General features: G+C 36.7%; 1 protein-coding gene across 1 annotated transcript; it reads left to right on the top strand.

The window, feature by feature from the left end:
• The first annotated feature begins 3,239 nt into the window (after positions 1–3,239).
• Positions 3,240–5,214, top strand: LOC114279526 (phospholipase A1-IIgamma). The gene is made up of 2 exons (XM_028221779.2): positions 3,240–3,889; positions 4,175–5,214. The coding sequence occupies exons 1-2, from the start codon at positions 3,305–3,307 to the stop codon at positions 4,880–4,882; spliced, it is 1,293 nt and encodes a 430-aa protein (XP_028077580.2). The 5' UTR covers positions 3,240–3,304; the 3' UTR covers positions 4,883–5,214.
• Positions 5,215–19,406: the final 14,192 nt, after the last annotated feature.

Below are 19,406 nucleotides of genomic sequence, written 5' to 3' on the forward strand. Positions count from 1 at the left end.
TTAAGAAGAAAAAACACAAAAAGAAAACAAAAAACAAAAACATAACTTTACCACCACAAGACTTTAAATATAAGGATAAATTGCAGTAAATTCTCTCAAATTATGACTCATTTATATTTTGCCCCTTAAATTTCAAGACTCAACAGCTAACCTCTCAAAATATTATCTTATGACAGTTAACCCTTTTTGTTAGTATTCTGTTTAGAATTATGGAAAATCAGATTATGTATAACATACATAACACATTTATTAAATTTTGAAGGCAATAATTAGGGATGGCAATTTAAAACCGGCCCGACGGGGACCCGACCCCCCGTCCCCGATAAAAGTGGTTTTTCCCCGAAAAATACCCCCAACGGGACGGGGATGGTATTTAAAATTGAATCCCCGATCAAATTCGGGCCGGGGACGGGAATCACTTTCACAGCCCCGGACCCGGCCCGTCCCCGGCCCCGTTCCCCGCCCCGTTTCTCCCCCGAAAATCTATTATATATCTATAATATTATCTCTGACTCTAATCTATTATATATCTTTGAATCTAATCTATTATATCTATTATATATTTCTGACTCCAATCTATTATATCTATTATCCTATCTCTGACTCTAATATATTATATAATATCTCTGACTTATATATCTCTGATCTCTCAAATCTTCTATTATATCTATTACTATTATATTATATTATCTCTTCTCTGACTCTAATCTATCATATATCCTATTATATATCTCTGATCTATCTTCTATTTGATCTGTCTCTCTTCTCTCTCTCTCTCTCCTCTCCACAGACGCCTCTCCGTCGCTTCCTCCTCTCATCGCCTCATCCGTCGCCTCTCACGGCCATCTTTCTCCGCCAGGTCACCGTCAGATCTGAAAAGATCTGAGAAGATCCGTCATCTCGGCTCCTCCCTCCCACCAGATCTGTCTATTTTATTTTATTATTATTATTTTTTTTTGATGATGTTACCAGTTCATGGTATTTTTGTTGATGAAACTGATTTTGTTGATGATCGATGATGTTGGTGTTGATGATCGATGATGTTGTTGATGATGATAAGCTAAACAGAGACGGGGATTTTCCGGGGTCGGGGAAACCCGATCCCCGTTGGGGGCGGGGCCGGGGAGGGTGAGGGGTTCCCCGCCGGGGATCGGGGCCGGGGACGGGGAAGTTTGTACTTTCGGTGATCGGGGACGGGGAGGGTGATCCCCGGCCCCGCCCCGCCCCGTTGCCATTCCTAGCAATAATGCCCTTATTTGGTGATCATGTTTGCAGTTTGCTACTAAAATAAGAGAGAAAAAGTACACATAAAATCACCAGATATACGTATTATTATCCTAAAATAATTAATAATGGGTATTGTTGACCTAAAAATTCAATAAATGTGTCATGTGCTTTACCCAGGAAGTGGGGACGTTGCTGCGCAGCCCGCGCAGCAGCGTCTGCCGTGCAGTGATTTGGGCCCATTTTGGGGCCTATTTTGATAATCCAAACCGTTCACATTTTAGAATATGCCAAATCGAGCATGCATGCAAAAAATCAAGTTAATCGGATATCGTTTACCCATTCATCGACTCACATTTGTATCTACAAAAATAAACACAAATGTATTTTAACTTGATTAAAATGAATACAAATGTGAGTGGATGAATAGGTAAACGATATCTGATTAACTTGATTTTTTGCAGGCATGTTGTACTTGATGTATTCTAAAATGTGAACGGTTTGGATTATCAAAATAGGCCCCGAAATAGGCCCAAATCGCGCACAGTAGACGCTGCTGCGCGGGCTGCACAGCAATGTTCCCAGATCTGATTTTTTTTGATAAAATTATAACAAAAAAGATTAATTGTAATAAGATAATATTTTGAGTGGTTTAATTGCTGAGTTTTGAAGTTTAGTAGATAAAGTGAAAATGAGTCATAATTTAAGGGAATTTTCCTAAATATAAAAGCTTTTGATGAAACCTCCTATAATGTCACAAAAAAATAATAAAAATAAAGTTTTTTTTTATTATTATTTTATTTAGATAGTTGTTTCAAAGTGAAAACTGTATTTGAATACTATTTGCTTGCAAGCTCCACGAAATATATTCATTTTGTACTTTGTACAGTGTGTATTGTTTGGTGAGTTCAAAAGATTAAACTTGAAGCATCTTTCTACTTTGAAACTTCAACGCATGGACATTTGGTTTTCTCAAATATTTCCCCTTTTTAATTTAATTTAATTTATTACATTTTTATACCTTCAGTTAGTTGACAAGATATTATTCTCGGTGATCCATTTCTGTACGTTGTAATACAGAAAGACAAAAAAATGATAACATGTTGTAATGTTATATACATACTAAGTTGTCAGTAATTTTTTTTTACTCCTAGAGATAAATGTAGCAAAATCTACATTAATAAAAAAATGTAGAACGTTGCCATTATATTTTATGATAAAAAAATAGATAACGATTCTCTTCCATTGTTTCTTACAGTGAGTGATGTTAATCTAATGACTCAAATTTAAGATTAAAATAACACTAATATTAAGCACCTTACAATAATGCAATTTTACTTCAATTTTAAACATAAACAGCTGGATAATAAGTGTAAGGCCATTCTAGGGAGATCTATTGCAAAGACTCTAAATCCCAAAAGAAAAAATAGAAAGAAATCTATTGATGTATAACCTTTTCTATGTTTTTATTTATTTATTGATAAGCAAAAGTAAGTGATTAGTAGTTAAGTTAGTACCTCGGTAGAGTTAACACTTACACCCATGCACATTATAAGAAAATCTTACCCTTCCATTCCAGTGGAACCCAAAGTCTCTGTCTTAAGAGAGACTTGGTGCCAAAGGGCTAGCTAACTAGGTTAGAGAGATAAAATGAATAACCACACGTTTGTGCATATTCCCAAATAAATTTGAACGAGTATGACATAGTCCAGGTCTACCTCAAGTTAATTACCAAACACATTCCTGCACGTAATTCAGAAAAATCAAACTCATTGCGACTGAGCCAAACAAATTATTGTTCTATTTTTGACTAAAACTACTTATCCAATTGTTGAATGGGTTGAATCATCCAAGCAGCCTCCTTCTTGAATACATGAGACGGTCATTTTGACAAGAATCTATTAACCAAACAGTCATGCATTGAGACTAGACGTACCAAACAGTCAATGCAACCAAACACAGTGTACCATGGTACCTCTCAAGCACACTATATAAAGCATGCAGCCCAACCACAATGAGTATAACTTTCATATAAACAAACTGATATACAAATTGGTTTAGAGAGAAAAATAGAAACAAGATGGACACCAATAGCAACATTGCTAAAAGATGGAGGGTTCTAAGTGGTGAAGAAAACTGGAAGGGCCTATTGGACCCTCTAGACATTGATCTCCGGCGGTATATCATTCACTATGGAGAAATGACTCAAGTAACTTACGACAACTTCATCTCTGATAAGTTGTCAAAATATGCAGGAAGCAGTAGGTATGCAAAGACGGACCTCTTTGCTAAACTGGGTCTAGATCCGTTGATGTATCGCGTGACTAAATATTTGTATGCAACATCGTCAACGCAAGTCCCCGATGCATTCATCTTGAAGTCTCTATCAAGGGAGTCATGGAGCAAAGAATCGAATTGGATGGGATATGTCGCTGTGGCCACAGACGAAGGGATGGCTAAGCTGGGGAGGAGAGACATTGTGGTTGCCTGGAGAGGAACACACCAGGCCTTGGAATGGGTTAATGATTTGCAAATTCTTCTCGTTTCACCTTCAAAGATACTTGGAGAGCAAGATGATGATACTAAGGTGCATCAGGGATTTTACTCTATCTACACTTCAAATGATCCAAGATCACCATTCACCAAGACTAGTGCTAGAGACCAGGTAATTTTGATAAACTATTTACTATATAAGCTTATACTTCTGCAGTAAGGAAAAACATACCCAACCTAAAAAAGTTGATCAAAAAATGAATCATATAAAGTCTCAAACTTTGTGTGATGTGAGCACACTGCGAAGACATCTAGTGCACAGCACTTCATTTTTCAGATAACTTTTTCGGGCTTCCTAACATTGTAGTTTAAGAAAAGATAGTACATAATAATTTCTTAATTTGCAGAACAATGCCAAAACTAATATTGTTGTTTCATCATTTATAATATATTTTAGGTTCTTGAAGAGGTCAGAAGGCTTGTTGAGGAATACCAAAATGAGGAAATCAGCATAACTGTAGTTGGTCACAGTTTGGGTGCAGCAATTGCAACCCTAAATGCATTTGACATAGCTGCCAACGGATTGAACATTCCTAGTAACCAACCAGACAGGGCGTGTCCTGTGACTGCCTTTGTGTTTGCTAGCCCAAGAGTTGGTGATTCAGACTTCAAAAAGGTCTTGTCTGGGCTAAAAAATCTCCGTGTTCTACGTGTTCGTAATGCCCTAGATATTGTTCCAAAGGTTCCATTCATAGGCTACAAAAACGTGGGTGAAAAATTAGCAATTGACACTACGAAGTCAGAGTACTTGAAGAAACCTGGAACTCTGAAAAGTTGGCATAACTTGGAAGCCTACCTACATGGTGTTGCTGGTACACAAGGATCAAAAGGAGGGTTCAAGTTGGAAGTTGATCGTGATATTGCGCTTGTTAACAAATTGGTGGATGCTTTAAAGGATGAATATTTAATTCCAGCTTCGTGGCGGGTTGAAAAGAACAAGGGCATGGTTCAACAGGCGGACGGCACTTGGAAGTTGATGGACCATGAACCAGATCATCTCAAAGATGATTTCTTGAACTCTTGGAAATTGATGGACCATAAGCCAGATCATCAAGAAGATGATCTCTCAATCTTTACTAAGGCTGAGAAAATTATGAAAGCTTAAGAAGATGATCTCTCAATCTTTACTAAGGCTGAGAAAATTATGAAAGCTTAAACTCTACTATGTAATTGAAGTTGTTTCTATGCTCTTAAGTAAATGTTTCCTTAAATTAAGTTTTATTAACGTAGTTATGAGTGTATGTTGGAATCCTGTTTAGTGGTTTAAGTCTTGGTTTTGATATTGTTGTCAAGATTTCCTGAGGTTTGCTTGTCGCTCTTTAGGTCTTTGTCTTGAGCTATCTTGCATACTTTGTTCTTTTTTCTTTTTTTCTTTTTTGTGGTAATAAATCTCACTTACCCCAAAGAAAAAAGTTGGTGGTGGGTATGTTACATTCATCCAATGGACATGATCGTATTTAACGAATCATATCTGTTTGGTGTTGTGTTTTGCTTTTTCTTTTTCTTTTTTTTTTTTTTGAAAACACAAAAAACTTATTTGGCAAACTTTTTTTTGTGAAATTTCCGGTATCATACTTATCCTCGAGCAAAAGTGCTACCTCCATTTTAATTAGCAATTTAGGCATGCAGGGCACTTGTATGAAATACATGTAACTGAACTTCATTAAGGACATCCAAGTATTGCATCCCACATATATATATATATATATATATATATATGTGTGTGTGTGTGTGCGCGCGCGTTTTTGGTGCAAATAAAAGTCTATTGATGCAGAACAATGTAGTAAAATTCATGGGATGTTAAAATTTAATTTAAGAACATCATGCATTTCGCTACACGTAAGGGGGAGGGGAATGCAAAGTCATGCCTAGGCAGGGGAGGAATGCCCGGTCATTAGGCTAGTTGAAAAAGTGACCTCTAAAATGGAGAATTTATTTTTTTAATCTAAAATCTTAAGAAAATTTAAATTCAAATTGTTGTTGGAGAGATGTTCTTAGTCACGAACTAAACGATGCAAAATTGGCCGTCACAGATAGTTTTGCCGGTGGACTACTTGTTGTCGCAACTTTTTGCGAAGTTAATTTCAGTTTTTAGAGACGAAATTTAGTTGTAAGTAATTAGACCCAAAAAAGTATTTTTAGAGACAAATACAACTTATTTTCACTTAAAGTAACAATTGCAATGATGTTTAGGACGTGTGATCTTTTGGACTTTGCAAAATTTACAATAATATTTGACCCAATGCTACTTTATCTATTTCAAATGCTGGCTTCATATTTATTCTATTATGTGAAATTGTTACTATCTAATTTAAAAGTTTAGTGATTAGAGAAATGAAAATTTTATTATTTATTAAAAGGGGAGGCACACATATTGTGTGCAAAGAAAAAATACTTGTAACCACTTTGTAATTGAAGAGATATGATCTTTTTATATAAAAATAATAATAATTGAATTCATTGAAAATCTTGTTCTAAAAGTGGAGTTAATAGTCGAGGTGTTTATAGGTCAGTTTGGTGTTAAATTTGGCACTATGCAATTTGATTGGTTTCAAATTTTTGAATTCAGAACCAAACTAATCATGTACTAGAACTAACCCAAACCAACCTAATGTAACTTCGGTTGGTTCGGTTTAAAACCAAGTTCCATTATATTAAAAATAATTGAATATATCAATAATAAATAAGTAAATAAATAAATCTTTAACATTGAAATAATTTTTTTTTATCGGTAAAAAAAAACTTTATTAATTACTTCAATAGCAATCAAAGATACAATTAAAAAAAAAAATGATGATCAAAGATACAATTAAAAAAAAAATGATGCAAAGAGCATCAAAGCTGACAAACTAATTCCAACAAAGTTCGCATTTGAGAGAGAGCATCAATTTGCATGCCACCAAGTTGGTAAGGAACCAACCCAAGTTGACACACAACACACTGGAAGCATTTAAACATGATATAAATAAAAAGTAAAATATTATTTAAAACTTGAAAATCAAAATAAAATAGTTTAAGTAAATTATATAAAAAATAATAATCATTAACAATAAAATGTACTTTGAGACATATATATAACCCATGTTTGAGAGAAGTCCACAAACATGTGGTGAAGCAAACTCGTTGGATTAAGCTGCTAGTCAATACATTTTTGAACTTTTGTTTCTTACTGCCGTATAATTCCAAGTAATCTCTTGCTATGGTCATGACAATAATTTGAATTTTGGTTGCATAACGCTATAAAAGGGGGGATTTGGTGATAGCCCCCTCACTATCTAATTTGTCTTTCAAAAAGACAAGAATTATATAAGTACTTTCAAAACCTCCTAATATTTTAAAATTTGTTTCTTTTACTATATTACCCTCATATCTATCAGCTCTCCTATTAAGTCATCTTCACTATATATTTCAGAGTAAAATTTTACTCTGTATAAAAGTAAAATTTTACTCTGTATGAAAGTAAAATTTTACTCTGTATAAAAGTAAAATTTTACATTCTGAAACTAAAAGTAAAATTTTACTCTGTATAAAAGTAAAATTTTACTCTGAATAAGAGTAAAATGTTACACTCTGAAACTAAAAGTAAAATTTTACTCTGTATAAAAGTAAAATTTTACTCTGAAAAACTAGTAAAATGTTAGACTCTACACAAAAGTAAAATTTTACTCTGTATAAAAGTAAAATTTTACTCTGGCTCTGTCAAATGAAAAAAACAGAGCATTGTCAAATGAAATTAGATTAAAAACAACAAAAATAAATAAAAAACAAACAAACAAACAAAAACAAAACAAATTAATCAACAAATCAACATATCTAATTGAGAAGAAAAACTTCTAAAACTCGATCAACAATCACAAATCTCAATGAAAAGAATACATGTGTTCAACAACACTCATACACACAAATATATATATATATATATATATATATACATATTCAAAACTCAAATCTGTGTTTAAAAAAATATGTATAACCAAACAACTCCACCCGCACTCTTCTCCACGTGGTCATTGCGAACTCAATGGATCTTCAAATTGCAATAGAAGCTTCAAATTGAGTCTAATTTCGCTTCAAGATAGCAAACACAAGTCTGATTTCGATTCAGTTAGCGAAGTCGATCTGCAAGTCGTTCGAACTTAGAACTTGCAACCTTTAAGCCAGATGCAAACTGAAATCGCAATTCCAATTAGAACTTGAAATCCAAAGTTCTCATCGAAGTTGACTCAAAGAACAACGAGTCACAAGAGAGAACCCAAGGTCAGATCGCGAAGGACTCCAGTTCGTAATCGCGAGTTCCAGAAGCTTGAATTCGGGTTGATTGTCGAATCGGATCAATTTTGCGATGAAGTCCTTGGTTTCTTAACAGACGCAAATTAGATTAAAGCTTCAAACTAAGCTTCAATTCAAATACACAGGTCAGGTTGTAATTGCTTGAACCAGGTCAGTGTTCTAGGTCAAAGATTGAATGAATCTTAGGCTTAGATGAACTCGATTTTGGCTGGCCAGAGTCATAGAGACCAAGAAGGTGGAGAGAGAGTGGGTGGAGAAGGTGAGAAGATTTTGTTAAGGGTTTAATAGTCTGAAAAAATATTTAAATAATAAATTTTGTCCTTTATGTAAGATTTTATAATTATGAAGGGGTTTAGAAAATTTAATTTTTTTCTTAGTCCTTTTAACAATGAAAGGAAGGTAAATGGGGTTTATAGCCAAATTTCCCTTATAAAAGTGCCTAACTCTTTCAATATAATTTTTTTAAATATATATTGTGGGGACATAAATTTTGAATGACGACACGTGGCCGATGTGTCACTGAAGTGCCAACCGGGGTGCCACGTGTCCTGGTCATGATGCTGAGATGATCTCAGTTAGGCCGATGTTATCTGCGAGAATACCGAAATCCGGAATAAGCAGATAAGGGAAAAGAGTCCTAGAATGGGAGAAGACTTCAGTTTGGGTAAAGATAAGACTCTTAAAGAGTTTATCCTAATCTTACTGGGAGTCCAAGATTAGCAGTAATCCTAAGTCCATTAGAGTTGGGTTTCTATTAGGACTAGGATTGTGTTGGCTATAAAAGGGAGGCACCTCCATGGGTCTAAGGTATGTCTTTTATGCTCTATCTAGTGAGTTAAGCATTATTGATTATCTTTGAGAGATATTTTACTAACTTGATCGTCGGAGTGCCCTCGGGTGGATGAACTACCGCGGGATTCTTATATTTCTGTGGCAGGTTATTCAGGCTTAATCTATTCTGCCGGTGCTCTCCAGCTGAGTTCCCCCTTTTGATTGTGTAGTCGAAAATCAACACCCACAATTTGGCGTCGTCTGTGGGAAATAAAGGAGAATAGATGGCGAACGACGGACAGAATGAGAAGGTTGGGGACTACACCCGTACTGAGAGTGGGAAACATATTGACCTTGACGTCGAAAAAGACAATTGCAACGAAGAGACTCGTGATAAGAATCACAGAGGAAAGGACGTCGGCTAGGAGGGCAGCGTACCGAAGAAATCGGATCGGAGCAAGTACTATAACGAGGACGACCTCCAAGTACGGAAAGATAGATACCTGCGGAGGGATGATGAGATGAAGGGAATAGCGGACAAATTGGCAGACCTACAAATAATCGTCAATTTCATGATGCAGAACAACGTCATGCAACCATCGTTCCCGTTACAAGATACGCCGATTCCAACGGCCAAGAAAGGTGCCCAGAAAAGGGCGCAGACAATGGTCCTACAGTCCCTCAGCATGGCGGGACCAAGGAACATTCTCACCGACCTTCGCGAGAGGTCGGGTATGGAGAATTCCAGAAGACAAGATCTCGGCCTAGATGATTAAGTCCGAGAAGAGAAAAGCTCAGCCTGAGTTAAAGACTCTTTATATAAGGTCCACAAAGGAGTAGGTGGAAACCATGCAGAGGACTGGAGAATGATGCTTGGGAGTTCGAATTTTCAAGCCAAGATCGGTTTAACACTTGTTGAAATTTTTAAGAAAAATTTACAAGTTGAAGTTAAACTGAGGTCATGTTTAACACTTGTTGAAATTTGAGAAAAATTTACAAGTTGAAGTTAAACCGATGACATGTTTAACACTTGTTGAAATTTTAAAAATTTACAAGTTGAAGTTAAATCGAGGTCATGTTTAATACTTGTTGAAATTTTAAAAATTTACAAGTTGAAGTTAAACCGAGGTCATGTTTAACACTTGTTGAAATTTGAGAAAAATTTACAAGTTGAAGTTAAACTGATGACATGTTTAACACTTGTTGAAATTTTGAAAATTTACAAGTTGAAGTTAAACTGATGACATGTTTAACACTTGGTGAAATTTTAAAAATTTACAAGTTGAAGTTAAACCGAGGTTATGTTTAACACTTGCTGAAATTTTAAGAAAAATTTACGAGCTGAAGTTAAACTGGGGTCATAATTAAAGGAATGAATGATATAGGTTCCGTCACCTCAGGATGCCGAGGTAATAGAACCTATGGGGCAGTTGTGGGGACATAAATTTTGAATGACGACACGTGGCCGCGGTGTCACCGAAGTGCCAGCCGGGGTGCCACGTGTCCTGGTCATGATGCTGAGATGATCTCAGCTAGGCCGAGGTTATCTGCGAGAATACCGGAATCTGGGATAAGCGGATAAGGGACAAGAGTCCTAGAATGGGAGAAGACTTCAGTTTGGGTAGAGATAAGACTCTTAGAGAGTTTGCCCTAATCCTACTAGGAGTCCAAGATTAGCAGTAATCCTAAGTCCATTAGAGCTAGGTTTCTATTGGGACTAGGATTGTGTCGGCTATAAAAGGGAGGCACCCCCATGGGTCTAAGATATGTCTTTTATGCTCTGTCTAGCGAGTTAAGTATTATTGGTTATCTTTGAGAGATATTTTACTGACTTGATCGCCGGAGTGTCCCCGGGTGGATGAACTACCGCGGGATTCTTATCTTTCTGTGATAGGTAATTCGGGCTTAATCTATTCTGCCGGTGCTCTCCAGCTAAGTTCTCCTTTTTGGTTGTGTGGTCAAAAATCAACACCCACATATATATATATATATATATATATGTTGGGTTAGCAGGTTGGTTTGATTTAAGTAAGTCCTAAACCAAGAACCAACCTAATCCTATTGGTTTGACAATTTGAAGATCTAGAACCAAACCAATGAATTCAAAAACCAACCCAACCCAACCCAACCCAAGAGGTCGATTTAATTCAATCATTTGGTTCACTGGATAATTTGAATACCCTAATTAATAATACAAGAATTTTCGTATCTGTCCATATATCATGGTCTTTTAAATGGTTAAAAACATAATCGTAAATTGTTGCTTTTGAAAAATAAAAGTACACACAACTTCATCAATATCAAATTGGTTTCTCCCTTGTTACAGTAGTTATTAGTAGAGGTGCAAATTTGGCCCACTGGCCCGTGGCCTATTTGAAAACGGCTCACAGCTTGGTGCTACCCAACCTGACTAGGCTCATCTAAGCCCGAGGCCATGGCCAATCATTTTGAAGCCTGGCCCGGCCTGTGGGCCAACCCATCAGCCTGCTTAAGGCCTAATGTATTTTTTAGTGAAAAATAATAAAATTTTAGTAGAAAAATTTTAAAAAAAACAAAAAAAAAAATCGTCAGGCCCACGTAAGCCAGCCCAAGCTTGAGTCCAGGCCCAGGCCCAGGCCCACTATGCCTACCCGAGTCCCGACCCATTGGCCCGAATATCCCTGGGCTTGGGCCAAATTTTTTGGCCCGTGGCCCGACCTGAATTTTGGCAGGAGCCTACAAAGCCTGACATGGGCCGAGCCAGATTTACACCCCTATCTGCTTAGGACCCTAGGTCCTTTGTTTTGAAGCCTAGCCCAGCCTACGATTTGGCCTAATTGGCTCGAAAAATAAATTTTTAATAATGGTTATCTATTTTATTTAATGATATAAATTTTTGTAATATTTTATTTCATTTTGAAATAAAAATTATTCATTAAATATTATCTATTTAATTTAATGATTGTAATATTTCGTTTCATTTTGATATATATAAAATTATTCATTTCATTTCAATTTTTTTTATTTTTTTTTATTTTTGCAGGGAAAGACTATGTACGCACCGTATAACTAAATTTAAAAAAAATGATATAATTTTATACTTTATAAGTCATAACTACAAAACATAACATAACATAACTAAATATTTCACTAATCATAACTAAAATAATGTCATAATTTAAGAAGAAAATTAATTATAACTAAAGTATAAAATGACATAACTTGATACCTAGTCATAACTATATAATAATAATAATAATAATAATAATAATAATAAGTCATAACTAAATATCACCCGAGACACAACCAAATAGCTCTCATAAATCATAACTAAAACAATATCATAACAAAAGAAGAAAATTACATAATTTCATATTTTTTTTAGTCATAACTAAAAAAACATAAGTCATAATAACTAAATATCTCATTAATCATAACTAAAATACTTTAGTACAAATTTTCTTTTATTTTTTTATCCCTCATAAATAATCTATCTATATAATATCTATCAATTATTTTTAGCCAAAAAAAAGGCCCACTAAACTCGGCTTGCGGCTCGAGCCTAGGGCCGTGGCCTAGCCCCAGCCCTATTTTGAGTGGGCTTGGGCCTAGATTTTTGCCACGCAAGCTGGCCTGACCCAACCCTAATATCGGTTGGAACCTGCATGGCCCTACAATGGGTCGGCCTGAGCTTGAGCCCCGGTGAGACGAGCCAGTTGGATCGAGCCAAATTTACACCCTTAGTTATTAGGTAGGCCGGTTAAGATCTCTTAAAAAAATTATTGAATACAAAACTAAAAATTAAAAAAATTAAAAACTTTTAATATATTTTGATATTTTGTTGTATTTATTAATTTTTAAAGATTTTTATACAAATTTTAATCTTATGTTATTGCCATTTGTGCTCAATCCAACTACTTATGCATTGCCTATTTTAAAGTTTGTGTATTTTATCACATCACATCTTGTAGACGTCCCCGAACGCCCCGGGAGGGAAATCCCGTTCTGTTCATGTGGGCTCACTACAGTTCAGGACTCTAAAATTGTCACGGTTCTAAATCTGAACCAAAGAGTCCAAATCCGGCAAATTATTTTGAGAAAACAGATTTTGAAAGAAGTGCCAAACATGGACTGCTTTGCCAGATACAGAGTCGCCACCTAAATGTTTTATTTTGGGGAAATTTAGGAAACCCTGACTCGTTTGCCTAAGGCCATGTGTCCGTCATCACCAAAGTTGCCTCGGCTCGGGAACTTGGGTACGATTGGGGAAGGTCACTTCGTGAGCACCCCCGCTCGCCCGATCAAAGATCGGCCTCTACTAACCATGATATTTATTTTTGAAAACATTATGCGTTCTTATTCCGGTTATTAGCCTAGATTTACTATGTGATGCGCACAGCATACAAGTATAGACTGGATCGCCTGAATTGGAACAAAACATTTCATGTTTGTTTATTTGAAAATGGTTTGATGGTGCTACCCGCAAGTAGGCTAAGACGTGGATTTGCCACCCTCGGGTGGGCTTAGAAAAACATGATTTTGCCACTATCTAGTGGGTTTAAAACACACATTTGATGAATTGTTCCAATTCAAATAACCCAACCTTCACCCACAGGCATTTAGGTAGTTATATCACATAAGCATATAGCCTCATGGTAAGCATGCTATTCATGGCAGTCACTCACACGCATGCAAGGATGCTAAAGCATAAAACTTACCGAGTACTCCAAGCCAAAACAGAAGCTAATTAGAAATCCATGCATGATCCTAACTATACAGAAGTGCCTAATGCAACACATGCAAAAATGCAACTATAGCAGGCTCGGCTATTCTAAACATGGCATATGAAATGCTACAGCTAACATGTATTCAATTTGGAATTGAAAATACAATGCAATTAGTATGATGCGCCGAGCCCGGTGCATGCAAAACAGATGAATGAATGCAAACATGCTATCATACTGTATGCTAATTGAAATATGCCCTAATCTAACCATCATAAGCTGGTAAATAAAAGGGAGAAAGACGTAGGGTTGGAAGACATACATCACACACACGCACACTTATTACAGTTGTGCCCTCGCACAGGGGGTCCGAATAAATATACAGTCCCAAATAAATAATTACAGTCCCGAATAAATACAAAAATCCTAATTAATTTATAAATTAATCTAGGAAAGCTATAAACTGGCATGCAAGCCAAGGACTGCCTTGACTCTGATGAATGATGTATGTTTGGGCTGCCTTGTGCGGAAATCCACTGGGATGCCCCAATTAGCCTCTGTTTTGCAATGATTTCTTGGAAAGCGCGCCAAGCCCCGGAAGACTGCTGATTCTTGATTTGCTGCAACAGAGAGTAGGAAAGGGGCATAACAATGTATTTTCACATATGTATGCATGTCTCGATCCACGTGCCACCAATCACGCATCTCGATGCATGATGGCCGAGGAGTCGAATTATGCAACTCAATATAGAATGAATGCATATGAAAACACAACAAGACCTAACTCCATCATGGGCAATCCAGAGTGTCGGTGACAGGGAATTGAGACACGTTTCGTCACTCGAAGTACGAAACGCCCCTCGTTTCCCGTGCTTGGGCTAACTCCTATCCCAAGCACGATGCAATATGCATGAAATGCAACTAAGATACAACCTAACATACACAATGCTATGAAATGGCATACACGATGCACGAGATAACATGGCATACACAATGCGCTAACATACAACCTAGCATACGCAATGCTATGAAATGAAATGGCATACACAATGCATAATGGACTTACACCAACATGAGTGGACCTTAGTCACACTCACATAAGAGGCCATTAGATGAAAATGAGACACTCGAGATGCGTGCACGCATGGACGCAAACCGAGGACCGACCCTAAGGCACCAAATGCCACTCTAACAAGACATGGCAAGGTATGGGATATGGCATACAAGCATGCAAATTTCAGAAGCGAAACATGACCCGAAACAGCCCCGAATCATGGAAACATGGCACCCGATGCATGAAATGGTCCCGAAATGCAAGATTAAGCACATAAAATGACTTGTAGCTACATCAAGCATGCATTATTTGAACATGAGGTATGAAGAAAGATTCAAGGAAGCCCCAAAAAAAGAACATTCACAGTTCTAAGCAAGGTCAAAAAATGAACACAAATAGGGCAAAACTAGCATGCAAAAATGGCCCTAAATGTGAGATAAAGAAGAAAGTCACAGCTTCTTTCCCCAAACATCTGAGGGCCCTTCAACAATGTTGAAGAGGGGCCCAAAATATGACCTTTTACATTTTATGGCCGAGCCAAAAACAGTGTGCATACAAGCTCAAAATGCTATGCAAAATAAGGCCAAAAAGAGAGATATAACACAAAGTATATAAAGAATGCCTCAAAAAGTAAAATATCCTTAATGAAACATGAAGAAAGGGTCAAAATAAGACCATTTTCAGTTTGGACCAGAGTCCAAAAACAAAAGAATAAGAGGCTAATAAATCGTGCAAAAAATGGAGCCAAAAGAGAGATATAAAGACAAGTGATAAATGAAAGCCTCAAACAGCAATGAGCCTTTCAACAATGTTGAATAAGGGCTCAAAATAAGACACTTTTCAGTTCATGACAGAGCTCAAAACAGTTTATACATAGGCCAAAAATACTACACAAGAAGATGGCATACAAGGGAGATAATGAAGCAAGTGCAACAAGGAGACCTCAAACAGGTAAATACCCTTAAACAAACATGAAAAATAGCTCAAAATAAGCCTAGTTCTAGTTAGGGTCGGAGCCCAAAACAGCAAGCAAATGTGGCTTATAAAGCATGCAAAATATGGACCAAAAAGGGGGAAATGGAGCTTACCCTTGTAGACCAATCTTTTGGCAACTCTTGGACCAAAATGCAGCACTCTTAGGCTCTGGAGAACACCCTCAAACTTCTAGAATGGAGGATGGAAGGGTGGGGCTATGGGTTGATGAAGAAAGGGGTGTAGGACTTGAAAGGTTTTGAGCTTGGGATAGAGAGGGAGAGAGATATAATGCAAGAGGCTTGGAGGCAAATTTTGTAACCCTAGTAACAGAGCTGGAGCTCCTGTGTTATAGGCAAAAATGGGGGGAAAAAGGGGGGAAAAATGGAGGGAAAACAAACCAAGTTTCCCTCAAAAAATGCACCCCCCCGGATACACAATCTGGGGGGAAATAGAATATACAGCTGTAAGGAACAGGGTGCAAGGATCATGACCGGCCAGCTATCTAGGGTTTAGATGGCCGGCCGGCTACCTCCCATGGCCGGCCAGCCAGGGGTCAAAACGGTCAATGAGAATTAATGGCCGGCCACCACAGAAAGAGGGCCTCCTATGTGTGCACAACACAGCCCTGTGGTCAAAAACTGGAGAAAGTGAGCCAAGAGAGAGAACAACCCACTTTTTAACGGGGTTCAAAAGGTTCAAAAGCAATTACTGGCCGGCCACCAAATATTGGTGGCCTCCCAGATGTGTACATCACAAATATGGGGTTTAGGGTGCAAGAAAATGGCCCAAGGGTGGTCAACATTGGCTTTGAAGTGAACAAAATCGGGCGACAGAGGGCGATGAAGGGATAAATTTGGCTGACAGAACAATTACTGGCCTCCCATCCTTCCATGGCCTTCCTAGCAATGAAACAGAGGTCCCTGCCAAAAATGAACCAAAACCGATGCAAAATGACGGTTCGGGGGCCGAAACGCGCAGTCCGAGGCCCCGAAAACTAACTGTTAGACACCGGGAGTGGTGTTTGACCACGAAGTTGGTCTCTCGGACCACAGTGTCCCTCAAAAGGGAGCAAATAAGATGTATGCCAGAAACCGGAGCAAACGGAGATGGTTAAGCGGTCCCGAACCGAGGCACACGGCCAACGGCTCCGAAAAATCGGAAACCGGGCTCCAAACGGGCAAAATGGCCTACGACCACGAAACGTAGCCTACGACCACTGAGAGATGATCTACGAGACCTCTCCCTCCCTTCGGGAAGAGAAAACAGAGAAAACAGAGCCTGGTTCGCAAACCGAGGCAAAGCACAAAAGAGCTCGGAAATCCGGAGGCAAGGCTCGCAGTCGAGACTCTGAAACTTCTGAACAAGCACAATATGTAATATCACCGAGTGCTCAACTGGTGACGTCTGAGTCTCAGGGTCGGTCAAAAATGGGGTGTCTACACATCTATGCATTTTTTTTTCTTGTGTTGCCTACAATTTCCGCTGATGAGTTTTGGCATTCAGTATAAGAATTGTGCGTGTTGTTCCCTACCTTTTATTTTTTTCTTTTTATTTACTTGTTTATATCAATCAATAAAATCCTTAAAACTGGTCTAATCTGGGATCTAATTAATAGTTCATAACTTTTAAAAAAAGATTCTTGTTAGATTTATTTATTGTTCTCTTCATGACATACTTCTCTTCATGTACCAAACTAACTCAATTTTTATTTTTATTTATTTTATTTTATTTTATTTATTTATTTTTATGTACATACCTTGCAACCCAGACTTATTCCACCCCTACCTGCGTGGTTAATCTTTATTTGTTCAATTTTTTTTTCCTTCTATGTTTTGATTTTATGTGATATGTAGAACTATGGACGCATTACTTGGTTGATGATTGGTTTGTTCCTATCTGGTCAAAATTAAATTTTCTAAGACTTGATTTTTTTTTTTCTGGGTACTATTTGGGTATTTAAATATGGCCTCCTTGGGTATGTTGGTTGATGAAAAAAGTGATTGAAAACTTTGGTATTACTTGGGAGAAATTAGTTTTTTCACTCGTTGAAGATTAATCAATATTCTTTTGTGTAAAATTTATTTGGTTTCATATTCCTCTGCTTTCTTAGCAATTCCCATGGGAATGTGGAATCTTAAAGTTCGAAGTTGTATGAAAGGATTTAATTGAGGTTTTTACCGGTAGGATTTGTTCATCTTTAGTTGGAAATTAAAGCTTTTTGGAAAAGAATTTGTTGCTCTTACCATCTAAATTGCAGAATAGAAAAGATAATAGAACTTAAATAAGGTTTAGATAGTTGGATTTTTGTTTTTGATGACAATGGATAGTGGAATATCTACATTTTCACTATGAATAAGCAAAAATAATCGCCTTTATTCGTCAATCATTCATGTGAACGTTTAACATTAAATTTGATGCATGATAGATGACTATCTACCCTACTATGATCCAATTGAGCTGAAATAATTTCAGAGGCCATGCTTGGTGTACGGTGACCCCATTGAACTGAAATAATTTTTATTTTATGAATAATTTCATTTATTTGAGGTTGGTTTGATATAATTCTAACTTGGGGCCCTCAGACAAAATTCCTAAGAGTATTGAGAGTAGTCGGTGGCTATGGAAAGCCAGAATTGCTATTTACTCATCATAAAAACTATCTTCTGCATAATTCAAGTAACTAACAAATTGGAATAATGATCTTTTTACCAACTCTTAATGTTGGTATATATTTACATGTATTAGAGATTGTGATTTGAGTGAGAAACCCAAATTTGCTTTCATCATAAATTCATGATGTGGAATTTCCAGTGATTATCTTGTCTTTTTTCCTCTAATTTTAATTGTTTATAACTTTCTATAGTTTCATTTTGGATTTTATTTTTTTACTTAATGATTCTTTACAAATTCTTGTTGTTGGTTTATTTGTGTGTTGCGAGCCTGCTAGTTAAAAGTGCATACCATGGTGTTTCCATGGTGCTTCAAAATTCAAATGGCTCAAGGTCAGGTGTATTGAGGTGGTACTGACGGAACAAGATCTTCTACAGATCTTGTTTTTCCAATCCAACCATCCATGCTTAAAGTTGAAGCAAAATGACACAGTTTTGAAATGTGTAGTTTAAAATAAAAATGCATCATGTTAATATTATTTTATTTTTATTTTTAAACCTTCGCTATGTTTTTTACCACAAAAAGATTATTGGAGAGAAAGAATGGCAGAGTGTTCAAATCCAGAAACGACGATGCTGAACCCTTTCTTAATGTTATTTCTCATATTCCGACCTCTGAGCTTATAATTCTAGATTTGGGTTATCTAATTTGAGCTACTTTGTTTTGCAAGCATGGTTAAGTATTTATTAAGAGGATGGTTTGACTGAATTAAAGCTAAACAGAGAAAATATGTTTGATTGTCTCAAATTTTCTATTTTGGCTATTTAAATTATGATTTCTCCTTTATCTTTTATTTTTTGTTAGTTTGCTTACTAAACTTCGAAGTTCACCCATTAACTTAGTAGCATGCTTATATACTCCTAATTTTTGTAGGATCAAAGTAATGTCAAATGTAAATTGTTGCATTGGGAGGGGACAAACTTGGTGATTTATGATTTATAGTTATGCTTTTTGGATGTTTAAAGTTGTGTTTTAGAGATTAGTGAATCTTATGATTTGGATACTTTTCTTGGTTTGTATGTTTGAAGTTGTTGTCAACTTGATATGATAGAAGTTGAGGATAAAAGTTAGCATGCAAGTTGTTTGGTGTATGGATATTAGTTGTTTTTGCTTACTTCATAGTTGTTGCTTCTGCTTGATTTGTTCACAGGTTGCATTTTATAAGC

Source organism: Camellia sinensis, chromosome 1 (genome assembly GCF_055761805.1).
Source record: "Camellia sinensis isolate YWXY chromosome 1, ASM5576180v1, whole genome shotgun sequence".
In the NCBI taxonomy this organism is placed as follows: Eukaryota; Viridiplantae; Streptophyta; class Magnoliopsida; order Ericales; family Theaceae; genus Camellia; species Camellia sinensis.

Coding starts and splice junctions, on each gene's coding strand:
- LOC114279526 (XM_028221779.2), top strand. CDS start 3,305: ATGGACACCAATAGCAACATTGCTAAAAGATGGAGGGTTCTAAGTGGT. Junction 3,890..4,174: donor AGACTAGTGCTAGAGACCAG/GTAATTTTGATA, acceptor AATATATTTTAG/GTTCTTGAAGAGGTCAGAAG.